Source organism: Podarcis pityusensis (assembly GCF_964106645.2).
Source record: "Podarcis pityusensis genome assembly, chromosome: 13".
NCBI classification, from domain to species: Eukaryota; Metazoa; Chordata; class Lepidosauria; order Squamata; family Lacertidae; genus Podarcis; species Podarcis pityusensis.
In genome coordinates, this window is record NC_138038.1 from 21216711 (window position 1) to 21243783 (window position 27073).

At 44.0% G+C, this 27073-nt stretch overlaps 1 protein-coding gene and 1 long non-coding RNA gene across 2 annotated transcripts; one reads left to right on the forward strand and one right to left on the reverse strand.

The window, feature by feature from the left end:
- Window positions 1-6210: 6210 nt before the first annotated feature.
- Window positions 6211-9818, forward strand: HOXB2 (homeobox B2). Its single transcript, XM_080979479.1, has 2 exons — window positions 6211-6824; window positions 8472-9818. Exons 1-2 carry the CDS (start codon window positions 6425-6427, stop codon window positions 9149-9151), a joined length of 1080 nt encoding a protein of 359 aa, XP_080835605.1. The 5' UTR covers window positions 6211-6424; the 3' UTR covers window positions 9152-9818.
- Window positions 8398-25188, reverse strand: LOC308462157. The gene is made up of 2 exons (XR_013979024.1): window positions 25068-25188; window positions 8398-8623 (listed from the first exon to the last, which is right to left on the reverse strand). It is a non-coding gene; the product is annotated as an uncharacterized lncRNA (long non-coding RNA).
- Between the last annotated feature and the right edge of the window lie 1885 nt (window positions 25189-27073).

Below are 27073 nucleotides of genomic sequence, written 5' to 3' on the forward strand. Positions count from 1 at the left end.
AGCTCCCCCGATCTCCGCCTCGTCTCTCTCTCCCCCCCCCCGCCCTGTTTTCCCTTCCACTTTGAAAATCTTGTTCTAAATAGTCTCACGCCAATTAAAATTACCCCTCATCTTTTGTGGATACAAAGAGGTCCGATCACGTGCCGTCCAGACTAAACAGCCATTGGGCCTAAAATGAAAACAAAGGAAAATGATTAATCATAACAAAAGGCACACACGGGGCTATCTGGCTGAAATTAAGAGCGCGCGTGTGTGTGTGTGTGCGGGGGGGGGGGGAACCTATCGTGAAATTAAATCGCTAAATAAAACAAGAAAGGAGTTGAAGGCAGATGCTGCAGCAGCCGTGGAAAGAGAGGGGGGAGGGGAACGTGCCACAGCGACAGAGATAAGATAAAGGCTCTGCTAATTTGTATTTTATGCTCTCAACCCTTAAGAAAACTTATTTTTACAAGCAGCGCGTTTCCATAAAACTTTTATGATGTTGGAAACCGAATGTAAACGGCCTGTCAAATTAGAACGTCACGTTTATGTGCCTGTAAGAGCGATTCAGGTCGAAATGCGAGCTTTGTGGAAGAGAGAGCTCGGGACAGGGCTTGGGAAGAGATTCCGCCATTCTCTGACTGCGAAGAAGGTCTGCTACCTACTCCTACTGCTACGACGACCAGCCCTGTTGCTGCTCCTTCTCCAGCAGCTCCCATCACCACCACCACCACCACTCCATGCAAAACACTGTGCTCGGTGCTGTACATAAGGAAAGTCACTCCCCTGGTGCCCTCACGTTCTTTCTGCCTCCCCACCTTGAATGAGCCTTTGCCATTTGCTTAAGAGAGGCTTCCTTTGTATAAGAGGAAGGAGGATTGATTCCTGACTCTACTCTGCCCGGTTGGGGAGTGAGGAAGCACACTCATTTCTGGAAACCCTGGAGCTGGGTTTGTGATGTGGAGACTTGGAACTGAAATGCAATTTGGACAATGTGGTGGGTTTCAGAAATTAGGGGGACTTGTCCAAGGCCTATGACCTCCAGTTGCTGAGGATTTGGGTTGACCTATCCATGCAGCCTTACACTTATACCAGAAACCCAAGTGAAGATAAATTCTGTAGGCACAGGAGGTTGCTGGTCTAATAGATGGTACTGACCATTTTGGTGCTTCTGTGATATACATTTGCTGCTCTGGTATAATGGGGAACTTGTGGTCCTAATATTGTTCCCATCAGCCCTGACCATCACTCATGCTAACTCCTATCAGTCCACAACATTTGGAAGGCCACAGGTACCTTATCCCTGCCCTAGGAAATAATTGGATATTGACATAAATTGGATATTGTGGATTTTTCATATCCTGTTTTATCAAAGTGGTAACAGGTTTGTGCAGGATATATATAATGCACATTTACTCACAGACTATCCAGCCCAGTACGGGCTTCCTGACTGGTAGCACCTCTCCAAACCTTGTGAGAGGCCTTTTTCCAGTTCTGCCGTCTGAAATACTGTTAGTTCACAATGTCAGGGATTATGGAAGGAATATGAAGCCCCTACCACTAAGCCATGGTCCCTTCTGTCATGGTCATAGCCCTGATCCATATGTTGCTATTGCGGTGGTGAGATGTTTTCCATGTATCCTAACTTTAAGATACAGAGGTCATTTCTGTAATTTGGAATCATATGGACTGGATTATCACCATGGCTCCTTTTCAGCACTTCTAGCCACCTCTGAAAGCTGCTTGTGGGAAGGGACATTGTGGGAAGGAACCAAGTTGTTTGCATAGTTCAGCTTTACCTAGGGTCAAAATAGATGCTACGGTGGTCATAAGTACAAAGGAACCTGCCTTATTCTGAGTCAACCCATTGTTCCATTTAGCTCAGCATTGTCTGTACTGAGTGGCAGTGGCTCTCCAGGGTTTTAGCCAGATGTCCCCACCTGGATATGCTGGGGATTGAACCAGGGAGGTTCTGCATGCAAGGCAGATGCTCTGCCACTGTGCTATGGCCCTTCCCCATATGACTATCCTTGGCCATGTGTTCCATCACATATAAATGCACCTGCCATGTTAGTTGGCCGGTTTATGTGTAGAATTAGCACCAATTGCTGGAACATTTGCTTTACATCTCAACAGGGTAACTCACATGGTAAGCATGGTTATATGTGATGAGGTATGCGTGAATCCCTTATAGGGGAAAACACTTCACCAGTGGCTGCTGTCATGTTTGCTCTTTATTGTGCATGTTTCAGATGCTGTTTAAGACTAGACCCAGAGTACAAAGTATATTAATCAGGTCACAGACATGGAGATTTCTGGATGCAGTGTCTAAACTATTCACTGAAGTCTATAGGATTACATTAGAGTAATTGCTTTTGGGTCTAGAAATAATTGTTTCTACATGATTGGATATTGTTCTATGTCCATGGTTATCTGGTGTAAGTTGCTGTGGTAGTATGCCATAGGTGAGTTTCATTGTGTTTACAAATACCAACTAACAAAACCCCAAGCAGTTCCATCAACTTTAATAGGACCACCTTAGAGAAAGGGGGTGTGGATTGCAACACATGTGTAATGAATATTCTCCTTCCATACAACTATTGTTGGTCTGTAGCCCTACATTTAGTTAATGGATAGATCGAATCCACGGACAGGCAAGAACTTCAGGCCAGAGGGCTTTGTAAGAAAGATTATTTTAATTTTGTTTTATGTTTGGTTTCGTATATTAAGTTTCAACTGATAATTTTAGCCTTGAACCAATAATAAATAACAGTTTAGTTAGAAAAAATATCTGAAACACTCTTTCCCCTGTGTTCATGACTGTAGCTGGGTTATGTTCATCCATGCAATAAGTAATTTAATATTATCTGATGCTATAATTTAAAAGCATAAGAGCGTGGAAACTTTGATTGGGACCTGATCAAACAACAATAGTCAAGAATGTAATGCCGCCGTCTCCTCCCATTCCCCTGAATGTGATTTTATGGATGATATAACTGAGCCAAAATATTGGCATCTTTGTTATTCAGTCCTGTGTGAAAAGGTTTCCTCAAAATAAGTTTGTGTAGTGCCAGCCAAAAGGCCCAGTTCCTTGCACACTATCTCCATAAATAAATTTAAAGAAGTAACAGCACTCATTTTTGTTTTGTAGTAGTGCTGCTACTACCACCAAATAAAGGGAATTCCACTAAAATCAAATTGATTTGGCTTTAATACGCTGTAAGTATGAGGTTTGTTTTCATTTCTCAAAAGTATTTTGCTTGGGAGAGACACATGTTCTCAAAGCACGCTTGACTAGGGAATGCATCAAATCAGGAAGCCTCTTTAAAACATACATACATTGGAAATAGCTCTTTAGCAGTGCAGTCCTATACATTTCTACTCAGAACTAAGTCCCATGAGTTAAATGTGGCTTATACCCAGGTCAGTGGTATAGGATTGCAACATGAAGTTCCAATACCTCCAGTTTAATTGAGGTTTAATTTATCACCAGGTTCTAATAGGCCTCTGCTTTTGGGAATGCATAGGTAAGGTCATGTCACAGCAATACATCTGCAGTTTGAAGTACCCCCTCCCAGACATGCAGTCTTGTACATTTTTTTTCTGATATGTTCTTCAGATGGATTCTGGGTTCCACTGAAAAAGAATACGCCAGGATTCACCTCAAAACTTGACTATTAAAACAGAGTCAATAATATGTGTGTGAGGGGGGACACACACTAGAATTGCCATTCCAAAAGCAATGCTTTGAGTGAACCCGCTGTACCCATCTGTATATGAATTTTTGCAGCCAAGTCATCACTACACTTGCAGTATTTGTGCATTCCTTAAAAAACAAACCCTCACAATAAACCCTTCAATCCAAACCATGTTCGTTCTCATTCACAAAACTGACACGTGCAAAGGGCAAGTGCTTGTGGTATTTTAACCACATGGTACCAATCCATCTTTATGTCTATGTCTGAAACATTTGTGCATGTAGTCTGCAGTCCATTTAGAAAGCTGCAAGACTACAAAACCCATTACGCTGTGATGCTGTGGGTGAAGCCCATATGGACCGAAGCATTCAGGGCATTTAACTGATGTCAGCAATTGACAGCATTGAAGGATTGGCAGTGCAAATGCAGCCAAGTGAAATCTGATTAGTCAGATGGATTTCCTGTGGAAATCTGATGCTCTTGGCCTGGGAATGGAACAGAAAGTAGAATTCCAGTGGTGGGTTGTGTATGCTTAACTCAAGCATTTAAAAGTAATTGCATTTCAAACAACCTGTCTCCGTTTCCCCCATATTCTCTCACCACACCCCAATCTCCTTGTAAACTAATAAAAGTGGTCCACTCCATTTTAAACCATCTGCGCTCTCCACTTTTTTAAGATTATGGAACAAAATCTTATGGTAGGAATAGAATATTTCCAAAGTTTTACAGATGTTGGTAAAACGTATTAGAACACTATTATTCTCTTCCTTTGAGTGTTAGGGAGAACTATGCATTAAAAAAGTTATAAAACTACTCTGAAAGGTTGTGCATGCTTCAGATAGGAACATACTATTTTACTAGCAGCAGAATCTGTGATAGGATGAGCCTGACTGCACACATTTTACACAAAATCTTGCAAGGAATGGGCATGGGGAGAAAAGCAGAAACAAAAAAATGCACTTCATCCATATTCCCACTACTAGCAGCAAGACCACCAAATCACATCAAAACATGGTTTTTTTTTAAAATAATGTACTTTCCAGCACCTTCTTAATGTTCCTTTCTTGATTGCAGCAGATAACACAGTTCTCAAATGTTTGTAACAAAAACAGATAGAACTGGGACTCATAGTAGTACTACAGTAAATTTCAGAGCACTTCATGAATCTGTATGCATAGATTTTGGGGGTGTTCTCACATTTCCTTAACCTCAATTTCCTCCAGATTTAGGGTTTTTGTACAATGCCACCCACACAGATGTTTGAGCGGACAAAAGTTGCCAAGCTTTTCTTCACTCCTCAGTGTAGTTTCCTAGCCTTACTTTCTAGAAAGTCTGTGGAAGGAGATAAATGTAGCTTGAATAAACAATCTCAAAGAAGCATTCAGAATTCCCTTTTGATTCGTTTTTATCTCTTTCTCACTCTTTCAACTTTCCCCCCTCCAGACTCCAAACTTTCTGATTTTGTACCTTTACCAAGCAGGCCCAAATCTATGAATAAATCTTCACTTAGGAATTCTGATGAACGTTCAAATTCTTTAGGACGTTAGCGTAGCCCGGGCTGTCAGAAGTCTTTGGTGGAGAAAGATTGATCGTTTCTTTCTCTCCCCCTCACTCTCTGCTCTTTCACTCTCACAGTTTGCGTGGAACTTTCTTTTTTTAAAAAAAGGACTGATTATATATTATTAACTTTTTAAAAAAAAATTAACTCCTTGAGTTTATGGTCTCTGGGTGCATATAACTGAGCCGGGGTGGGGAGATACATTAGGTTCCCCCCTACTTTTAAAGAAAACTTTGGACTAATAAACTCATTAACAACTGTTTCCACTATCGCCTATTCAATCTCAACTGCTCTCATAGGTTTTAGAAGAGGACAGCTTCTAGAAATAAGTCAAATAAGTCTTTCCAACATCCTTTCACACTAACCTGATATTCTCCAGCAGTGTTTATAATGTGATATATATACATACATATATATATACATACATATATATATATATATATATATATATATGCAAATCCAAACAGATTCGAGTTTGCTAATCCACTCGTTTTTCTTTCCTTGGGTTTCAGTGCTGGGCTGGTTGTAAATTATAAGTTTTCGGCTTCTACTTGGGTGATTTTTACTTCATCCCTGGTGTCTGTCTCTTCTTTTCTAATTCCTCCCCCCTGGACTGAACTAAAATCAACGATTCAATCAACCAGACAGAGACGAGGCAATAAGGCAAACTGTAACCACCACCATCAACCCCACAGTTGCCTCCTCAGCCCTTTCGCAATATCTTCTTTAACACTCACTTAGCATTTGTTGGCAAAAGGGGAAAATCAGTGGCATTCTTCCAAGGATAGGTAAGCTGCCATTATTTTTATTCTCATTATTTTTATTTTTATTGTTGTTATTATTGTTATTATTATTAGCTATTAAATAAAAATACTTTCTGTTTTCAACCGGGCTGGCCCTGCTATTGGGCGAGCCAGGTCACATGACCAGGATTGGCTGCAATTTATCCCTGCTCGTCAGTTTAATAGAGCAAGGTCCCCATACGCCTGTATTATCAGCAATATAAGATTTTTTAAAATTAAAAAAACGGGGGAGGGAGGGGGAGGAGACTGCAAATAATACTAATACTAAAGCGATATAAAATATTGGAAGGGCCTTTAAGATCAACCGTTCCTTCCCCTCCCATCCACCCGCGTTCCCCCCCCTCTTTCCCCCTCCCTTTTTTTGCACTGGGCCCCTGGAAAAAGCCATGAATTTTGAATTTGAGAGGGAGATAGGCTTCATAAACAGCCAGCCATCGCTAGCGGAGTGTCTGACGTCCCTTCCCGCTGTCCTGGAGACATTTCAAACTTCATCAATCAAGGAACCACCGACGTTAATTCCTCCTCCTTTAGAACAAGCCCTCCTCGGCTTGGATCCTTCATCCAGCAACCAGCCTACGCCAAGGAGCCAAAAGAGACCAAGACATGGGCAGGCCCAGAGACCCGCGCTCCAGCCTTCTTCCCTGGCAGGAGAATTCCCCTGGATGAAGGAGAAGAAATCCTTCAAGAAAGCCAGCCAGGTCCCTGCTGCTGCTGCTGCTGCTGCTGCTGCTTCTCCTTCCTCCTCCTCCTCCTCTTTGCCCGGATCTGCCGCGGGTTCTCCTGCAGGTCTGTATACGACGAAGGGGGGAAATTGGGGTGTCGGGGGGGGGGGGACTGACGGAGTTGACTGAACAGGACAAAAATCCTACTATCTAAAATGTGCTCTTTGCTGGGAAACAGAGGCAATGCTCTTCTCGCCTCCCTTAATCCTAAACCAACTCCAAGCAGAAGAAATGATTGAAATAGCAGGGAGAATCATTCTCTCTCTCTTTCTCTTTCTCTTTCTCTTTCTCTTTCTCTTTCTCTTTCTCTCTATTTCTTTCTTATCCTCTTCTAGCAAATCTCTAGAACAAGTTAAAATAAAAATCCACACAGCCTCTCCGAACTGGTATTCATTTCTGGCCCTCTGGGCGCCTTGTTTATGCTCTGGCTTCCAGTGGAAAACGGTGGACAATACAGAATATAATTCGCTTTTGGGGGGGAGGGGGTATATTTTATATAAGCTGTTTTTATGTCAAGATTAGAAGAAATATGGTTGGAAAGAAGACATCAGAGGAAAGGAGAGGGAGATATAGTCCTTTTTAAACCACCCCTATTCCATAGATTGGTAATTTGCAGGGCACCCTGTCAATTTACCCTGCAGATGCGAGAGTCTTCCATTTCAACATTTCTGTCCCACCAACTCGGTTAAGTCCCGTAGGATCTCAAGAGGTGCAATTGCGTAAATTGTAAATTCTGGACTACATGGTCTAATAGTTGGGGTAGATGGCACGCCTTCACTTCAAAATGTGATAAGCCTCCTTCTGCTGAGCGGGGGGCCTGGACCTCTGCTTTACAAGCCATGCCCTGACAGCATCGCGGTGGGGTCAACCTAGCTAGCCACCAAGCTTAGGAGGAAAGGAGCTCATTCCTTTCCTTCAGGGTCCTCACCCTCCCACGCCCCACCTGCATACATCCTGGATTTGTGGTTGGGATGGACATCCTTGGGACTCCATTGGGAGAGAAGCAACGAGGTTGTGGGGAGGGGGACACGGTATTAGCTCCTTGGGTCCCCTGTTTTCCGGGCTGTGTGGATAAAGAAAGATCCCATCGGTTCTTTCGCACTCTCTCGTCCCCTTGTGTGTTCCCTTTCCTATTTTCCCCGCTAAGAAGGCTTTGCCATCCCATTATGAAAGGTCCCCTTCCTAGGCAAGAAGGTAGACTGGGAAGACGGAAGGCAGGAAACTGACGTCGTCTCTTACAATCGATGGAGGAGAGGCTTGAAGATGTCTTAGGGAGACTTGGTCTTCCACAAGCGTGTCTTGAATACTGATTTCTCCATCCCAGAGTGAGCGTGCGGGGAATTCTTCCCATTGAGTCTCCCTCCAAAAATGCACCATCCCTCCCCCCCTCCCCCTGCCCTGCCCCCGCACTCTGTTCTTTGCAGGACCTTAAGGAAGTTTCCCAGCGCTGGTTTCCACTGTTACTTATGTGTAAGGTGTGTGTGTGTGTGTAAGACTTTTGACTGAGATGCATACAACTTTGTAAAATTCCCCTATAATTTCCAAGTGGTTCCCACGCACGCCCTTGTCTCAATTTAAAAAAAAAAAAGCGCACGTGGGCAGACCCCACTTAGGAGGAACGCTTCTTCAGCCTGCTATTATTTTTAATGGCTTTATTTCGTCTCGTTTTCATTTTTAAAACTGTCTTCTTCTTCTTCTTTCTGCGTCCAAGACGTCCAGGGTTTGTTAGACAACAGCGGCAGCGGCTCTCGACGGCTGAGGACGGCTTACACCAACACGCAGCTGCTGGAGCTGGAGAAGGAGTTCCATTTCAACAAATACCTCTGCAGACCCCGCCGGGTGGAGATCGCGGCTTTGCTGGACCTGACGGAAAGACAAGTGAAGGTCTGGTTCCAAAACCGACGGATGAAGCATAAGCGACAAACGCAGCATAAGGAAATCCCCGAGGGGGACGCCAGCTTGGATCAAGGCAGCGAAGAGGTGGAGGAGGAGGAAGAGGAGGAGGGCAGCTCTCCATTTGGAGACGTCCTGGAGATCCCTTGTCCTTACCCTGCCCGCAGCAGCAGAGAGCCGCCGAGGCCCCCCGCTGGCTACCTGACACCCGCCGAGGAGAGCGCCCCCAACGCAGAGCCAAATGGGACAGCTGGCGCCCGCTCTTCCTCCTCTTCCTCTTCCTCCCTGGACAATGCCTTCCTGGAAAGCCAGAAGTCTCCTTTGTTGCCACCAGACCTGAATATTTTCTCTGTGGATTCCTGCCCACAGACCTCAGAAGGGCTTTCTCCCAGCTTCCAGGGGTTCTTAGACAGCCCTGTCAGCTTCTCCGTCGAAGATCTGGACTTTTTTACAAGCACACTTTGTACTCTCGATGTGCCACATTTGAATTTCCAGTAAACACCCTCCGACATTCCTTATCTGCCTTGGGTTATATGCCCCTATAAATATACACAGGCATGCACACACCAACAGCTCCCCACGCCATGGAAACCGAAAGTACGTTCCCCCACCCCACGCCTGATCACAGCCCCCCCCATTGAAAAAGCATTTATTTCGAAAGAGGTTTGTGAGTCTCTAGTGGACCCGAACCTAAGAAATATTTCTGCCACTTTCTTTTAAAGGAATCTATGTTCTGACTGAATTCAGGTATTTCTATCTCGTATATATATTTTTATTCGGACAAGAATAAAGGGGTGCCACGCTTAAGGAGATATTTATCAAAGGAGAAAAATGAAGTCTGGCCTTTTAAATATCTTTAGAAGCTCCCTTCACCCTTTCCCAGAAAGCTTGCGTTAGAAATCCTCGACTCAAGAAGAAAATGTCTGTCCATTTTTCTTAAAAAAGTGAACTTCTCAGGAAACAAAGCAAGACGTTTAGATTTATTAATTTAAAGAACAAATAGGAAGAAGGAAAAAATTAAAAAAGAACAAGAGCGATGGAGGTTTTGTCCCTTCTTTTTATGTTTTAGAGGTAGATTATTTATTCAAATGCTTTAATAGTAAAATGCAAATTATTTATTGTACATTATTTTCATAGATTAAATAAATGGCTTTATAGTATTAAACGCTGCATTCCTGTTTTACATTCACCTTAAAAAAAAAAAGCAGGAGACTGTATTTCGTTTTCCTCCCTTTAAATTCTTTGGGGTTTTATTTCTATTAGCCTTCGTTTACATAACAAGAATTAGTGGCGATAACCGCTGAGGAGTATAAATATTTTCAAAGGCTTAGAAAGCTGTACTAAACTTTTAAAAAATTACTTTCTTTTCTCTTTTTATTAACATTTTAAAATATGTAGTATGCGCAGCAGAGATCCTTTAGAATATTTATAATGCTAAAAAACAACAACCAACAAGACACCTCACTTTGGAAATATTTCAGTTGATGCGTGTTAATATATGATTTGTTCTTGGGAGGTGCGGGGGGGGGTAACCACCCTGAGCAGGACTATTTTTTATTTAAAAAGCATCTAGTTAACTGACCCAGCATAAACCAGAAAGGGAATGGAAAGTAAGGGGCACAATTTGCAAACAAAAAGATTATTATTGTTGTTGCAATTATTATTATTACAAAATATCAGTAATGCCCAAAGTTTCTAGGTTGCCCCCCTTTTTTGCTAAATTAGGTCACCCCTCCGTTGTAAAAAAAAAAGAACAGAAAAAGCCCCTTATCCGCAATGTCTCGGAATAAGGGGAAGGAGAGAAAGAGAGAGAAGAAATAATTCAATAGGTGGGCGCAGAGATTTTAGAATCTCTTTGCCATGGTTTTTACACGTCACCTCGAGAGGAGAATCAGGCGTCTGTTCTCCAGATTTTTAGCAATGTGGAAGAAAGGGATGTTCAAAATTTACGGACACGCAGAGAGGAACGAAGAAAAAAATTAAGACGTGAAAACAGGAAATTTCCTATGCAGAGAAGGCTATTCAATCGACTAATTCAAGCTCCCCACGTACACAGACGAAATAAAAGACCTGAGAGCAAACAGAGGTTTTGAACGAGATTAAATCTCTTTCCTTCTTAAAAATACATTTTAAAAAATATCTCTTTCCTTCTGTCTGCCTTTTAGATTCGGAATTAACGATTGGTTGTGCCTATGGTTCTTCAACTCCTAAGGACCTTTATTTCTTAGCCCTAATTTTATTTTATTTTTTAAACCAAACCCCATCTTAAAAGTGGGTGGCTTGGGGCGGAGGCGAGCTTCGCTGGGTTGCGAATGGCAAGCGGTCAGAGAAGAGGGATCGCCGGCCGTGAGTGTGACATGCACAATGTTAACACACACATACACAAATAAATCATATTACGTCTCTGCTAAGTCACCGGTATTTCCCCTAACATGGCAGGATTTTGGGAGGCATTCAAGTCGCATTTGTGGGCCAAAGTAACACACTGAGATCCGGGAGAGGAAGGGCGGGGGGGGGGAGGAGAGCGTTGTTGGACTCTAGGAGATCGGAGTGAGGGGGGAGGGGAGTAGGAGCTCAAAATGGCGCAGGAATCGAAGACTACACAAGTCGAGGCAGGGGGAGGGTGCGGTGAGGACGACCAGGCAGCCATTATAGATGGAAGAAACTGTTCTATTATTCCGGGGGTAGGTTGTGACGCGGGGGAGGGGGGGGGTTGGAAGGGTGGGCGGATGGAATGTTGGTTGTGATTCTGAACAAGACAGGGAGCTTTGAGATTCCGAATCCTCCATTCGTAAGATTTCATTCAGCAAGATTAGACAATTATCATGATGGGCTTCTGCATCCAAGGACAATTTTTTTATTAACGACGTTCTAAGATGGTCTGATACACGTTTCCCCCTTCGCTGCAGATAAACCCTGTTTCATTTCTCGTGCGCTCTCCCCCCCCACCCCACCCACCCCAATTCCATCCCCATAAAAATGTATGGCGAAGGATAGGATAAGAAGAAGAAGAAGAAGACCCACGTTTGTGGAAGGAGAAACTGCTGCTGCAAGGAAGGCGTCTTCTTGCACGTCGGTGAGAAAATAAATAAAACGTAGGCAGTGTTGTTGTTGTTTATTTCAAGCGCGCTCCCACTCCTCCCCCCACCCGCAGACACATATGATCAAGGAATTTTACTTTGGAAACCACACTACGGAATCAAAACCACATAAACAAACACACATTCCTGCTCATTCGCCCCCCCCCCCAAACCAGTTGAAATCTATTCTGTAAGTATCTAGGTAGTCAAGCAGGCATCTGCTTTACAATTTGCGCTGCATTTCTATGTACACATCTACACGAGAGTAAATCCCACTGAAGTGGGACTTTCTTTTGAGGCAAAATTCCACTCTATGCAGTGTAACAGCATGTTATTCAAGAGAAATTTCTTGGCAAAGCAGGGCAAAAAGCCTCGCACAAATATTCAAATATTCTCATAAATGAGAATGCATTTATTTGTTTTAAGGTTTCTCCCGCTGTGGTTAAGAAACTGCCTCAATAAACCCTCTCGCTTAACAGTTGAGGTTGCAGCAGGGCTGGCCCTGCCATTAGGCAGAGTAAAGCAGTCGCCTTAGGCGGCAGAAGAGGCCTAACCTACTGCAGAGGGTTGGTGTGAGGACAAAATGGTGTTGTGCAAACTATGCTCTTCTGAGATCTGCTGGAGGGAAAGTTGGAGGTTAATGTAAGAAAACAAACCAATAAAATAATAGGCTGAGAGTGACTACAGGAGTTAACAGTGCCTGAGTATCTATCTCATGATAAAATGTCAATTTCAGTTACCTTCAGTTGTTACTCAGTCAGTAGCACACATGCAGAATTTTCTCTGTGCTTTTGCTTATGCCTAATGACAACAAATGGCCCTTTAAGATACCTCTGAAGTTTTTACCATAAAGCAGCAGCTTCATGAAGGTCCTAGAGTGGCCAGTCCCTCAGCGCTGCACTGCTGCATCACCAAGATTTTCTCCATAAGGTTTCACAATGCTTGCATCCTCACTTTTCTCCTAGACTTAAGGATGGGCAGACTTCGGGCCTGTCAGATCTACTTTACTTATTTATTTACTAGAACTTCAAGATCTCTCAACCAGAGCCAGATGCAACAGACATATGGTTGGAAGGAAAAATAGGGTGTCAGCACATTCGTAGCCTAGGAATTTAGATAAACATAGGAAGCAGCTCAGACCATTGGTCCATCTAGTTTGATATTGTCTATTCTGATTGGGAGCTGATCTCCAAGGCAGGGGCAAAACTAGGCTTTATTTCACCCTGGTCAAAAAACCCAGTTTGGCATCCCTCCACATGCATTTGTACAGTGGCATAGCGTGGGGGGTGCAGGGGGGGCCGCCCGCACCGGGCGCAACATCTGGGGGGGGCGCGCTCGCACTCGCAGCTCTCTGCCCCTACCTGGCTCACTCACTCTCTCTCACTGCAGTGCTGGCTGTGCGAATCCGATCCGAACCGCTGGGTCGCCGCCCACTGTAGAGAGGGTGGGTGCCAGGCAAGCGGTGAGGAGAGAGAGCGAGGGACTATCTGGGGGAGGGACAGTGCAGCGGCCGCCCAGCGCAGCACTGAGCGTGGGAGAGAACCACACCAGACCAGACCAGGCAGCAGCAAGAAGTAGCTGGCAGCGGCGGCAGGTTAGGGGGCGCAAATTACTTGCCTTGCCCCGGGTTAGGGGGCGCAAATTACTTGCCTTGCCCCGGGTGCTGACAACCCACGCTACGCCGCTGCATTTGTGTATACACACACATTGGCTGGGAGCCTCAGTGACACCCCTCTGGAGGCTTCATGTGGGGGGACCCAGCTATTCCCCCCCCCCACCTCCACAGCTATGGCTCTGTCCAAGGTTTCAAACAAGAGTCTCCCTCAGTCCTATTTGGAGATAACAGGGATTGAACCTGGAATCTTCTGCATGCAACACATTAGCTATGGCCCCTTGTATGCACACGTATCTATCTAATGCATTTTAACACCACCCTTCAATAAAATGTCCAGGGTGATTTATTTTGGAAGAAAATAATTGGGGGGAAGCCCCATGTAACTTAGGTTACACCCACCATACATTAAAAGCACATGGCTTCCCTCAAATAATCATGTGCTTTAAACATACTTTAAATGTATGGTGTAGATGTGACTCCACTGGGACTTCTGAGTAAGCAGGAATAGAATTTTGCTCTGAGTCTGCATCCACCTTACATTTAAGGCACATTTAAAGAACATTCCTTCAAAGAATCATGGGAACCATAGTTTTACCCCCTAAAGGGCTACAATTCCCAGCACCTCTAACCACTTATGGTTTCAATAATTCCTTGTGGGAGAGATATGCTTCAAAAGTGCTGATGCAGGCCTCAGCTCTGGCATCGCAAACAGTTCCCAGTGGTACATTCTGATCACTTTGGCTCAACCTGATCCCTGGCAATCTTTAAGGACTCTTATCTGTCTATACCAATCTGTAGTGGTTAGGAAGGCAACTATATCAAGGGCTTAATGTGAGATTTACTTCCAGTGCAAGAGAGTTTAGCCTCAGAACTGTTAAAGCAATAAAGAAACCTATGCCTCTGAGCATGTGCAGAACACATTTAAGTTTCCAACTCAAACACATATAATAATGCGCATGAATAACATAATGGAGATTTATAGCATTTTGTAAGGAAAACAACAACAGCTGACTGCTCCCAGGGTGGTACTTACCATTTAAACAGGAAGTGGGGGGGGGGAGTGGAGAGAGAAAACAGTAGCAATGGATGAGATGAATATGAACAGATGCTTTTTAAATTCTGTGTTCTTAAATATGGATGGTTACGTCTGTGGATGCAGATTAAGGGATTAAGCCAAACCCTCATGAAAAATGTGTGTGTTGAAGAGAAATCTGGAGGGTGGAACCATGTACATTAGGCATGGGGAACCTGTAGCCTTCCAAATGTTGCGGGGCTACAACTCCCATTGACCACAGACAGCATGACCAATGATCAAGGATTATGGGAGTTGTAGTACGAAAACAGATGTGGGGGGAGCACCACATTGTCTACCCTCACTTTAGATGATAATGTGTATCTCCTTATTTCAAAATGTGGTATATGGTAAGCCGCCCCTGCCACATCTGGGGGTTTTCTTACTCGTTCTCCCAAGTGGAGTTGTGGACCTCTGCCTCAACGTGCTTCCCTGAGTGCACCACTGAGAATGGACACCACAGGTAATTGTAATGCTCACATTGGTGTTTAAAGCCTTAAATGACTTAAGCCCCAAATACAGTATCTAGAAGACCACCCACTTTCCTACAGACCCTCTTGGGTCTTAAGATTAGGTGGAGCACACAGTGGAGATCACCATTCCCCCCACCCCACCCCAGCAGAATCATCTCATCAACTAATTTGATTGGGAAGGGAGGCAGATTAGGCCTCAAACATAAAGCAAAATTCATCCATCCACTGGAAATTTGATTGAGATACAAGGCCACTGTCTAACTACAAATTGCCTCTCCCCAACGACTCAGCAAAGGCAACCAAAAGAAGTAAATCTGAATGCAAGGGGGACATGGTTCAGCAAGTCTAAACCTTGGAGGCTCTTTTCATTGAGTAGGCTGAGTCCTTTGAACACATGGGACATGTCTCTGAATATATGAAGGGTGTATTTGCCAGCTTGTATTTACAAGAATCCAGAGGCATCCTTAAGAGTCAGAATCACTATTTTTCGATATTAAGCAGTCTAGAACCTTGAACCCATGATCAAATTGGCTTAAGTTCTAGACAGTGGTAAAGCTAGAATATTTGTCACTGTGGCCGGCTTGGGTGAATTTCCCACAGTATATCTGGGGCTAAGGATAGGTGGGCTACGAATTCCAAAGTTCTGCAAAACTGTAAATGGAGGCTAAGGGGCTAAAAAAGGTATACAGCCTTCTCTTTCCATTTGCAAGGCCACAGACACACAGGAATAAATGACTCATTTATGGACAGTGTCTGGCATTTCTCATGCCATACTTGAGCATATTCCAGAAGCCAGTAATATTAAATAAAATCGTGGATAATGAATAGCTTTCCTTGGTGCTTTGGACGTGGCCAACCCCAGGAGGGAATTTCCTGGGGAAGAGATGAGTGGTACTCAAAAGAGAAACACATTTATTGCAGTGCAAGAAATGCAAAAAAAAATTTAAAAAGTAGGCAGGATGCCAAGGAAGATCATTTCTATTAAGTCCATGCCAGATTCATTGTTAAGCTAAATAACATGGTTAAGATGCAAGGGTAAACACCCATCTGTTGGCAGCTGCAGGGGGGTGGTTTTGAATGGGAAAATGGCCAGCAGGGAAAGAAATAAGCACTCCCTTTCCAAAACACTTCTCTGATCAAAACCACAGCATCCAAATGGTGCTTTTCTTTAAAAGAGCAGGACTTTTTACACCATTTGTGTGCAGTATGCCTAAATCAGGCTTTGCCAACTTGGTGTTCTCCAGATGTTTTGAAGAACAGGTCCCACTGGCTCCGGCCAACATGGCCAATGGTCAGGGGTGCTGGGAGCTGGCATCCATGCAACTACATATGGAGGGTACCATGTTGGGGGAGGCTGGCCTACATTGTAGAGCAGAGTCAGTGGCAATTTCTTGTGAGACAGGGCTCAAGTTCTCCTGGTTGACATGACCTGGAACATCTTCCTCCAGTCTCAGATGTGCAAGGGAATTTATTGTATTTCATTCAACAATAAAGATTTTGGGGCCGTTCAGCTCTGGCAAAATGGAGTTGAATGAATAAAGACCTGAGGCATATGGTTCCTCAGGATAGTGTGAAGACTCAGGAGGTCGCCATCTTGCTGAAGCTAAGGAGAACAGAGCATGATCAGCGCCTGGATGGGTGATTGCCTGGGAACCCCCTTGGGCTCCATGGTGGAAGAAAGGTGGGATACGCATGTAAGAAAATAATAAATACATAAAAATAAATATGTAAAGGCACCTAGCAATCATAGTGTTCTGAGTAACCCAAATGCCCACTGCTGCTTCTCCATTCTCGATACCTGGATTCTCATTCATACCATCTCCCATTCTATTCATAACATTGAGGGACTGTGATGTTTGTTTCATTGGACTGAGTATATATACATAAAAGTGGAGAGATTTTTAAAGCACCAAACAGTAATTTGGACAAGTTTGCTCTAGATACTGGAAGGATGCTGTTAATAATGAAAACCATGTATTTGTTACAGTGACTAACAAGACAGAGTCTTAAAGGTACACACACACACTCTCTCTCCTAGATATATACAGTAGCTTCTAGATCTATAAAGTTTCTAGCCTTCATGGAATCAGCGATACATTGCATTTTAACTGTTAGAATGTGTTCTTGCCATTGGAAGAAGACATTATAGTCCTGGTGTGTAGCATTCCCAACCTCTCTCCCCAGGTTAACTGAAACTCTTATTTCTCATTTTCATCTGATCCTAGGGAGGCAGTTAAAGGGCTAAGCTGCTGTTTGGTAGCTATGAAGGACTGTGTGGTGAATAAACTGAAACTTAATGCAGACAAAACAGAGGTAGTATTGTACTGCTGGTAGACATATTGGGTGACACAGGTTTGGAGTTTACAACCTGTTCTGAATGGAGTTGCACACCCCCTGAAATACTAAGTTTTGTAGCTTTGGTTCTCATTGACTCACTAATCTTCTTAGATGTGGAATTGGTGCCAAGAGGTGCCTTTCCCTAGTTTTCTGCACTTAACTGAAAACCATCATTGGCATAGCAAGGCCATAAAACTGATGGCTGCAGATAGAGAATGAATGAAAGCCTTTTCTGCCTGGCATTGGTTGCCACTCAAAATGACCAGGTTCGCTTTGATTCTGAGAGTGCCATTCAGACTGCACTAAGACTGCAATCCCTTCTTTGGGAGTTCCTGGATCTCCTGGTGTTGGTTCATACTATGCGTGAACTCAGAGCATATTGAGGAGGTGATAATTCAGCACTGGGTGGAGAGAGAAAGTGAGAGGGGTTAATTCTCTAGGAGGACCAATGCAAAACAACTGACACCTTATCAATACAAATCTCTAGCTAGGGCCCTTCTGCGGATCATAATGACTCCTCCAAGTCGCTGCAGGTCTAGGCAGCATGCCACTCACAGCCACCAATCAATTCTCCACCCACAGAAAGTGACTTAATAAATGGGGGGCCTCGCCGGTTATTATCCTTGCTCACAGCAAACCCTTCTTATTTGTCCTAATTAGCAAGACCAAAGTGTCAGAGGAGAGAAGGGAACACATTCAATAAAATCTAAATTATTGAATGACTGAAAGATTTCACCATTTGTTTAGCCCATTTTTTACTTCCTTCAAAATGTCAAATGCCAGAGGAAACACGTTTCGAAAGCCCTGGCCTGATGCTCTCAGCAACTGCAGAGCATAAATTAAGCATCTGATGGTTGCCCTCTCCATGAGATAAGAGCTTATTAACTGCAAATATACAAACAAGGCAAGTTAATGTCGTATAAAGACACCAAAGCAATATTTACCTTGTCCTGATCTAGACTATGGATGTGCTAGCCATGGTGCCACTTGAATGCCCTAATGATATTACACACACACACACACACACACACACACACACACACACCAGAATGGGAAACCTGTTCAACCCTGAGGGAGGCATTCCCACCCGGGCAATCTTCTGAGGTTCAAATAGTGCTGCTGGGTGGGGCCAGAGGCAAAAGTGGGTGGACCATTGAGTGCAAATTTCTACACACCCACAACCCTTTGAATCCTCCATCCAGGGAAGCAATAGGCACTATACAGTGGTACCTCGGGTTACATATGCTTCAGGTTACATACGCTTCAGGTTACAGACTCCACTAACCTAGAAATATTACCTCGGGTTAAGAACTTTGCTTCAGGATGAGAACAGAAATCGTGCTCTGGCGGCGTGGCAGCAGCAGGAGGACCCATTAACTAAAGTGGTGCTTCAGGTTAAGAACAGTTTCAGGTTAAGAACAGACCTCCAGAACGAATTGAGTACTTAACCTGAGGTACCGCTGTACAACAAACTCCAGCCAGGGAAGAAACCACTCAAGGAAAGTGCAAAGCAAGGTCAACAAGATGTGTTTCTAGAGAGGGTGTGTGGTCTGTAAGGAGTCCTGGGGGCCAGGTAGAGAGGCTTGGAGGGCCACATTAAGCTCCAAGGTGAGGTCTGAGGTTCTCCATCCTGAAGCATACAATGATACAGCCACATAGGCAAAACAAACCTGGGGTGGGGGGGAAGCAGTTACACACACAACAGGAAAGTCAGTGAATAGATGACATGTACATTTGTGGTACAGGAAGAGACTCCTAGAACATATGAATTGATGAAGCCAGGCATGAGTAGACTCAAAGAATGTAAGAACATAAGACGAGCCTGCTGGAAGAGGCCCATCTACCCCAAAACCCTGTTCTCATAGTGGCAGATACCTTTGGGAAACCCTCAGGCAGAAACTAAGCACAAGAGCACTCTCCCCTCCCGTGGTTTCCAGAAACTGGTATTCAGAAGTACCACTGCCTCTGATCATGGAGGCAGAACATAGCCATGTGGATAGCAACCATGGATAGCCATATCCTTCGTGAATTTGTCCATCCTTTTTTAAAAGCTATCCAATTTGGTGGCCACCTCTGCCTCTGGTGAGAGTAAGTTCCACAGTTTAACTATGAGCCGTGTGAAGAAGTACTTTCTTCTTATCTGTCTTGAATCTTTCAGCATTCAGATTCATTGAATGTCCATTAAATTCTAGTGCTAGGAGAGTGTGAGAAAAAAACCTCTATTCTATCCACTTTCTCCATGCCATGCATAATTTTACAAACTTCCATCACGTCTCCTCTAAGTTGTCTTTCCTCTAAACGAAAAAGTTTCAAATGCTGCAACCTTTCCTCATAAGAGCAGATGCATGAGGCGTAACCCCCTGCAATACTGCTTTCCAAAATTCCCATTGGTTAGTTACACCAGGGATGTCTGGATTCTTGTTGAGTCATATGCTTTAATAACTGTTCAGAGGCCAGTTCATTCATGCATGCCACAAAGCAGGAATGTTTCAATGGACCAACTATATCTTTAAGGACCTATGGCATGGATAGTGTTGTTGCAGCAAGAGGAGGGCATGGCTTTCCCAGATGGGTAGCTATATTAGTCTGTTAGGGCAAAATCAACCAAGAGTCTTATTGCAAGGTGCTAGTGTGGGGGTGGGGGGGTGGATCAGGGGAGCGGGGTAGCACTGCAGCCTAAGGGCCATATATAACTCAGAGTACACCTATTGGAATCAATTGACATGACTGACTTCATTGATTTTGATGGATTTATTTGTAGTATGGCTTAGCTGGCGACAGCCCTAACACATTCATCTGGGAGGAAGGGCAGGATATAAGTTTTATAATAAACAAATTTATTAAGGCAGAACCCTTCATGGACCACAGACAGCTTCATCAGATGTCCGGTAAAGGATGTCCTGTTGCAAAGGTCAACCAGCGAACACAGTAGAGTGCCAAACCACAAGTAGGTTCTGGAAAGGGTAGGGGGCTCTGCCCAAAAGTCATCAGTATGCCATCCTTGAAATACTGTGTCAATGAAGACTACCCATGAATTGAGGTTTGCCAAGGGAATTCTTCATGGGGTGCAAATTCATGCCATGCACCACCCCGTCTTTAGTGATAGCAATCTTTGATGCTCAGAGGGGTGGGAGGAGGGGGAGGAGGAGAAGGAGGAGCTGCTGCTCAAGATTATATGTGGGAAAATTCCTCCCAGCTCTCAGGGCCCCACTACTGAAGCTCTAGTTGAGGTATTACAAGATAATCTTCCTAAATGTATTGAACCCAGTGAGATTCTTTGCTCCCCCAACTTTTCTAGGGAGACTGTTCCAGAGTTCTACACCACTAATATATATTTTAAAATCCCCTCTGATTGCTTTTCTTTGCAATAAAATTGGGGAGGGAGGAAAGGAGCCTCATCAAGTCAAAGTGAGTATTAAGAGGGAGGCTTTTATCGGTTGTGCTTTAGGGGATAAGAATAATTAGTGACACTATCGCCTCTCTAAATACACAAGTGAAAATGAAGCAGTAAATATAATTAAAGGCTAATGTCTAATTAAATATTTTTAGGAAGCAAGAAAAAAAAAGAACAACACCCTGATACTTGATGGAATACACCATCTCTTTTAATTGCAGTACCCTGATGGGATCCCATTATTATTTTGTTGTTTGGAACCTTCAAGATTTTCTCGCGTACACTAGCCAAAAAGAAAATTGCTAATTTGGAAGACTGAAGGAAATATAAAACACGGGAGACACCAACTGTGTCGCAGCTACCCTGTGTCTTTTTGCTAAAGAGCTGTACTGAAATGCGCACTGGTGCTCTGGGGTGGCAAAGCAGACACGAAAAGGGACATGAGAATTATATGTCTAAATAAATATCAAACCTAGTTTCTGAACCCATTTCCTTGGCTTCAAAGCCCTTTCTGAGCACTGAGCATGCTTTGGAAGGGCAAGGCATGACCAAGAGGCAGTGGGGGGTTATGCGCCTCCACATGCTCCACAGGGATGCATTTCCTTCGCCTTGCTTCAGGCTTTGATGCTTGTAGAGAGTGAGCAAGGGGACAGAAACACCCTGCTCTGTCCATATTGGCCCTGTGGCAATCACTGCATGAACTGGGAGACACCGAGCCAGTCACTGCCTCTCAGCCCAACCTACCTCACAGGGTTGTTGTGGGGATTAAATGAAGAGGTGAAGAACCACATATGCCACCTCGAGCTCCTTGGAGGAAAATGGTAGAACAGAAGTACAACAAACAAATAAAATCCAATACCGCACCTTCCATGATGCAGACCGTCAAACAGATGGGCACTTTGCTTAATAACAGCATTCCAAACAATAGTGATAACAAATACTATTACTGATCATTCTGTACTGTAATAATAACGAACATAAAGCAACTAAAACATGCTAAGCACTCTACATATATTAAAATTCTTCTTTGGCGATCACTTGTAGCCGAGTAACACTGTCTTCCATAAACACGGTTTTAACAATGACTGTGGGTGCCAATTCTGGATCCACACGTCCTTCCACAGTGGGGGCATTGGTTTCTGGGTGGGAGTTGATCACATTGTGGATTTGCCAAGCATGTATTCCTCTTAGCACATTTCTCCCTTGCATCCTGAGTTTGAGTGTCTTCAAAGCCCATTACACCTGTGGTAAAGACTGTTCTACAGGCTTGCAGTTTAATAGGCATGATACAAAAGGGAAAAGGAATGAGCAGGAAAGAAGGAAGGAAGCATTGAAATTGCTTCTCCTTCCTTGACAGATGGATGAGGCTGCAGACCTGGGAAGCTAGCAGTAGCAGCAGAGTGTTCTTTCAGGCAAATTCCCTGCAACTGCTATTTCTCTGATTGATGGATGGGACCAGGCTCATCTTCCCTTTTGCCATGATGATCTTTCTGGCAGGCAGGGGGTGCAGCCTCCCAGTAGTGGCCCTTGGTGTCCTGGGTGGTAGCAGAGGCCAAAGCATGGTTCCCATTGATTCTGAAGTCCTAGACCAACACCCATATCACATTGTCTTTAAGTAAGTGCTAAGTGTGCTGAATTAAGATTGCCAGAAGAAATATCAACAACCTCAGATATGCAGATGACACAACCTTGATGGCAGAAAGTGAGGAGGAATTAAAGAACCTTTTAATGAGGGTGAAAGAGGAGAGCGCAAAATATGGTCTTAAGCTCAACATCAAAAAAACTAAGACGATGGCTACTGGTCCCATCACCTCCTGGCAAATAGAAGGGAAAGAAATGGAGGCAGTGATAGATTTTACCTTCTTGGGCTCCATGATTACTGCAGATGGTGACAGCAGTCACAAAATTAAAAGATGCCTGCTTCTTGGAAGAAAAGCAATGACAAACCTAGACAGCATCTTAAAATGCAGAGACATCACCTTGCCAACAAAGGTCCGTATAGTTAAAGCTATGGTTTTCCCAGTAGTGATGTATGGAAGTGAGAGCTGGACCATAAAGAAGGTTGATCACCGAAGAATTTATGCTTTTGAATTCTGGTGCTGGAGGAGACTCTTGAGAGTCCCATGGACTGCAAGAAGATCAAACCTATCCATTCTTAAGGAAATCAGCCCTGAGTGCTCACTGGAAGGACAGATCCTGACGCTGAGGCTCCAGTACTTTGGCCACCTCATGAGAAGAGAAGACTCCCTGGAAAAGAACCTGATATTGGGAAAGATTGAGGGCAGAAGGAGAAGGGGACAACAGAGGATAAGATGGTTGGACAGTGTTCTCGAAGCTACAAACATGAGATTGACCAAGCTGTGGGAGGCAGTGGAAGACAGGAGTGCCTGGCGTGTTCTGGTCCACGGGGTCACAAAGAGTCGGACACGACTAAACAACTAAACAACAACAACAAGGGTGCTGAGGAAGGCAAATGCAACCTGAAATCCAGGACATATCAAGGGACTAAAAAATTGCCTGCAAATGAACTGCAAGAATACTTAGAGGAGAGCAGTGGTGAATAAAATTTCCCACTCCTTCTTAAATGGAAAGGCCATGCTTAATAGTGTCTTTCTTATCCTTTATTACAGTTACAAAACATAACCAGGAGTCTTTAAACATGTGCCTTTGACTCTCAACCTAACCAAATACAATTTACTCTCCCTGACTGAAATATGGTAATGACCTCAAGTTGATTAACTACTGACTAAACTGCAGCCCTACGGACTATCCAGCATGTTGGAGAAAGAACTTGATAGCTTGGTTGCCCACAGGCACACAGAGGTTTTGAAAACTAGGGGCAACATTAATTGAGTCAGAAAATGACCACTAGCCCTATGAGGAAGTATAGACCTAATCGTGAGCATTTCATACTGTCTGGACTGGGCTATGTCAGTTACCATTTTATCTGGCACAAAAAAACACCCTGTATCTGTGCTGGTCCATAAGGGGAAGGAAACCCTCAACGTCCAAAGTTCTGTGATACCTTTTGGGGGGACCATCAAAAAAGTCACAGAAATCTGGCAAGCTTTCAGGTTCTCCATAACTCTTCAGACAATATTTTATCTCCTCTTTGCCTGCCCAGGGACCTGTGCATTTCATTTAAGACATGGGACAGATCCAGCCTATAAGCCAGGCTTTATTCTCACCAGCCACAGGGAAAGTAGCTATTGCTTCTTTATCCCAGAATCCTAGGTGAGTAACCTGGTATTAGTAGCACCTGGAGTAGGGGTGGGATTTTTACACAGTTTACAATCTCTGTCCTAGAACTGAGTCTACACACTCACCCAATTTCTCATTCTTTCTTTTTGTTTTCCCCATACCACCACCTGATATTTTGTTTAACATATTGCCTGACGAAGAGTTCTGGAGAACTCAAAAGCTTGCCGCATTTTTTTGTGACTATTTGGTTGTCCCTAATAAAGGCGTTAGTGAATGGTTAATTTTGTGTGGCTCTTCCACGTGCTTTTCTCTGCAGTGAGTTCAGTGGAGAAAGCAACTCGGAAAACACTGCTTCCATCTTGAGGAGGCAAGTAGCACCATGGCCCCAAGCAGCCAAAAGTTAACAGTCGTAGACAAGTGCAAAGGGAAATGCCAGAGCCAGCCTCTCCCTCAGTGGAATGCCAGGATTCACACCAGGAACACAGGAAGCACTTAGGCACACCAAAAGCTGCCTTAGACCAGGGGTCAGCAAACTTTTTCAGCAGGGGACCAGTCCACTGTCCCTCAGACCTTGTGGGGGGCTGGACTATATTTGGGGGGGGGATGAATGAATTCCTATGCCCCACAAATAACTCAGAGATGCATTTTAAATAAAAACACACATTCCACTCACGTAAAAACATGCTGAATCCCGGACAGTCCGCGGGCTGGATTTAGAAAGTGATTGAGCTGGATCCGGCCCCTGGGCCTTAGTTTGCCTACCCATGTCTTAGACCAAAACAGATAATTAAGCATTGTCTACAATTTCTGCAGGGACTGGCAGCAGCTCTCTATCATTTCTCAGACTGGAGGACAAGACTGCCAATGACTACTAGCTATGATGGCTGTGTTTTACTTCTACTGTCGGAGGCAATAGGCCTCTGAATGCCAGTTGCTGGAAATGCAATTAGACAGTGTGTTCTTGAGCTCATGTCCTGCTTGCAGGCTTCCCATAGGCTTTGTGGGAATATTCAGGGATGCAGAAGAGGATATACTGTTTGATTATAGCCTTTCCAACTTGTGTAAACAAGTTCACAATTTAGCAGAGTAACATCCCCCTTTTTAAACTCACATCGGATGCATATGCCCAGGCTCACTAAAGCCTCTATAATAACTGTTCTGGTATTTTCCCCATATTCCTTCATAAAAGATAAGACACGACACAGTCTTCTATAAAAGTATAAAAAGAGTTTACTCACTCACATTCTGTTCACAATCAGATCCCAGAAGGCAGACTTAGCTTAGAAAATAACATACACCTGGAAACTATCTCATAAGAAGAGCATCTTTGGCTAAGCAGATGTTGCTTCTTCGACGAAAGTAGTCACAGAGAGAAAGATGGCGGCCAGTCCTATGCTTTTGTTACCTGCACAGGTGAGGCCACGCCCACCTCTAGTCACATGCAGAGGAAGTCTGTCCCAGCCCAGAAGGAAACCGGAAGTTTACCTGCTGGCTGGACAAACATTCCTCTCCATGTGTAAACATGTTCACTCTAGGAATGTTGTGTTTGACTGCTCTTGTGTTCCACATCCCACAGGCTCGTTAGCCATTGTGAGAACAGGATGTTGGACTAGCACTAGATGGATCTTTGGCAGGGGATTCCCCCCCCCGGTCAGAACTCACTGGAACTCATTTCCGCTACCATTCAGGTGGACGTCATTGCCATTATAAGGGAATGAAGGAGGCGTTCATTGTGAATTCTGACACCTCTTTTTCTAGAAAAATAGCACTGGTCATTGGCCTAATTCAGCAGGCTCTTCTTACATTCTTATGGAGCTTTCCACACTCTCACCTAGAGATGCTGAACCTAGCACCTTGTGTATGCAAAGCAAGCACCCTGTAGCTCCACAGCTGAGCTACGACCACACCCAAAGAAGAAAATGCTTCTGAAGATGTGCAAAATACTGACTCTGCCAAGAAATTACAGGCTGGCTACCATCTGGGATGCAAGGTTGCCAGATTATAAAACAAAACAAAACCGAAAAACAAAACCAAATGACACCTTTAGGCAAGCAAATGTAATATGTTGTGAGCTTCCAAAGGCAAAAACTACTACTACTTCATCATCACCTGCAGGGTGTGGCTCTCAAGCAAACTTCAGCTCCAGCAACACATCTCATTTTAGAAGCAGCGCAGCTGTAGTGAAACAGGAATGCATTGTTCACACTGTCTCTGCCATGGGCTGTCTTTGGGATGAGAAAATACATGTCTTGCTCTCCCTCCTCCTCTCTCTTTAATGGTCAGGAAAAGTTGCCCAGAGTTCCCTGCAAGTACAAAGGCTGCGTCTGTGTGTGTGTGTGTGTGTCGTAAATATGTGATGGAAAAAACAGATATGAAAAAACCAAGATTCCCTGGCAGCTTGTTCTATTGGCCCTAATAAACCACCAAGTTCTTTGCCTTTTTAGAACTGAAACAAATTTAGAGGGGGGGGGGGGGGGAGGTTATCAGATTCTTCTAACAAAGATCTTCTTGCCAATGTTCAAAGATATAGTATGTATGTATGTATGTATTTATTTATTTATTTATTTATTTCCACTGTTCTAGGTTGTGGAGGTTCTTACTCTCTTCTTTTAGTGGTTTTCTTAAGACAGGAGTAGCAAAGTGCAAATGTGGCAGATTGATATAGTAGAGCGACATATTTCCTGCATTGCAGGAGGTTGGACTAGATGATCCTCAGCGTCCCTTCCAACTCTACAACTCTATGAATCTGTAATTCTATGATAGCATGAATGTCTTAAAATGAGTTAACTTCTGATTTATTGTTTGAAGAGTACAATGCCCCCCCCACTCCCACCGTTGGATTTCAGAAGTGAGATCTGAAAACTCAAAGACTTTAATTTTAGATTCCCCTCCCTCTTTTACATTGAGAACCTGGTTCTATAGAATAGGCATTTTATCCATTTTATTCTTCTTGCTGGAATGTCCTTGCCAGTTACGGGTGCGCGCGCGGAATGGGCATGTTAACTTCACCGTGGTTCCCATTAGATATATGTATGCCTTTGGAGGAGAGCTCCTTCCTTGTTTTTATATCTTCCCCGGAGCAGCTAGCAGACATCTCCCCTTCGCTCTGCTGTGGCACAGATCTGCCGCAAGGCTCCAGAGGATGGGGACGGGAAGGGCTCTGTGTGTGTGTGTGTGATAGGAATGAAAGACGTCCTCCTGTAAGTCACTCCCAATCGGGAGCAGATGGCCAGCGGCCGTGGAGTTCC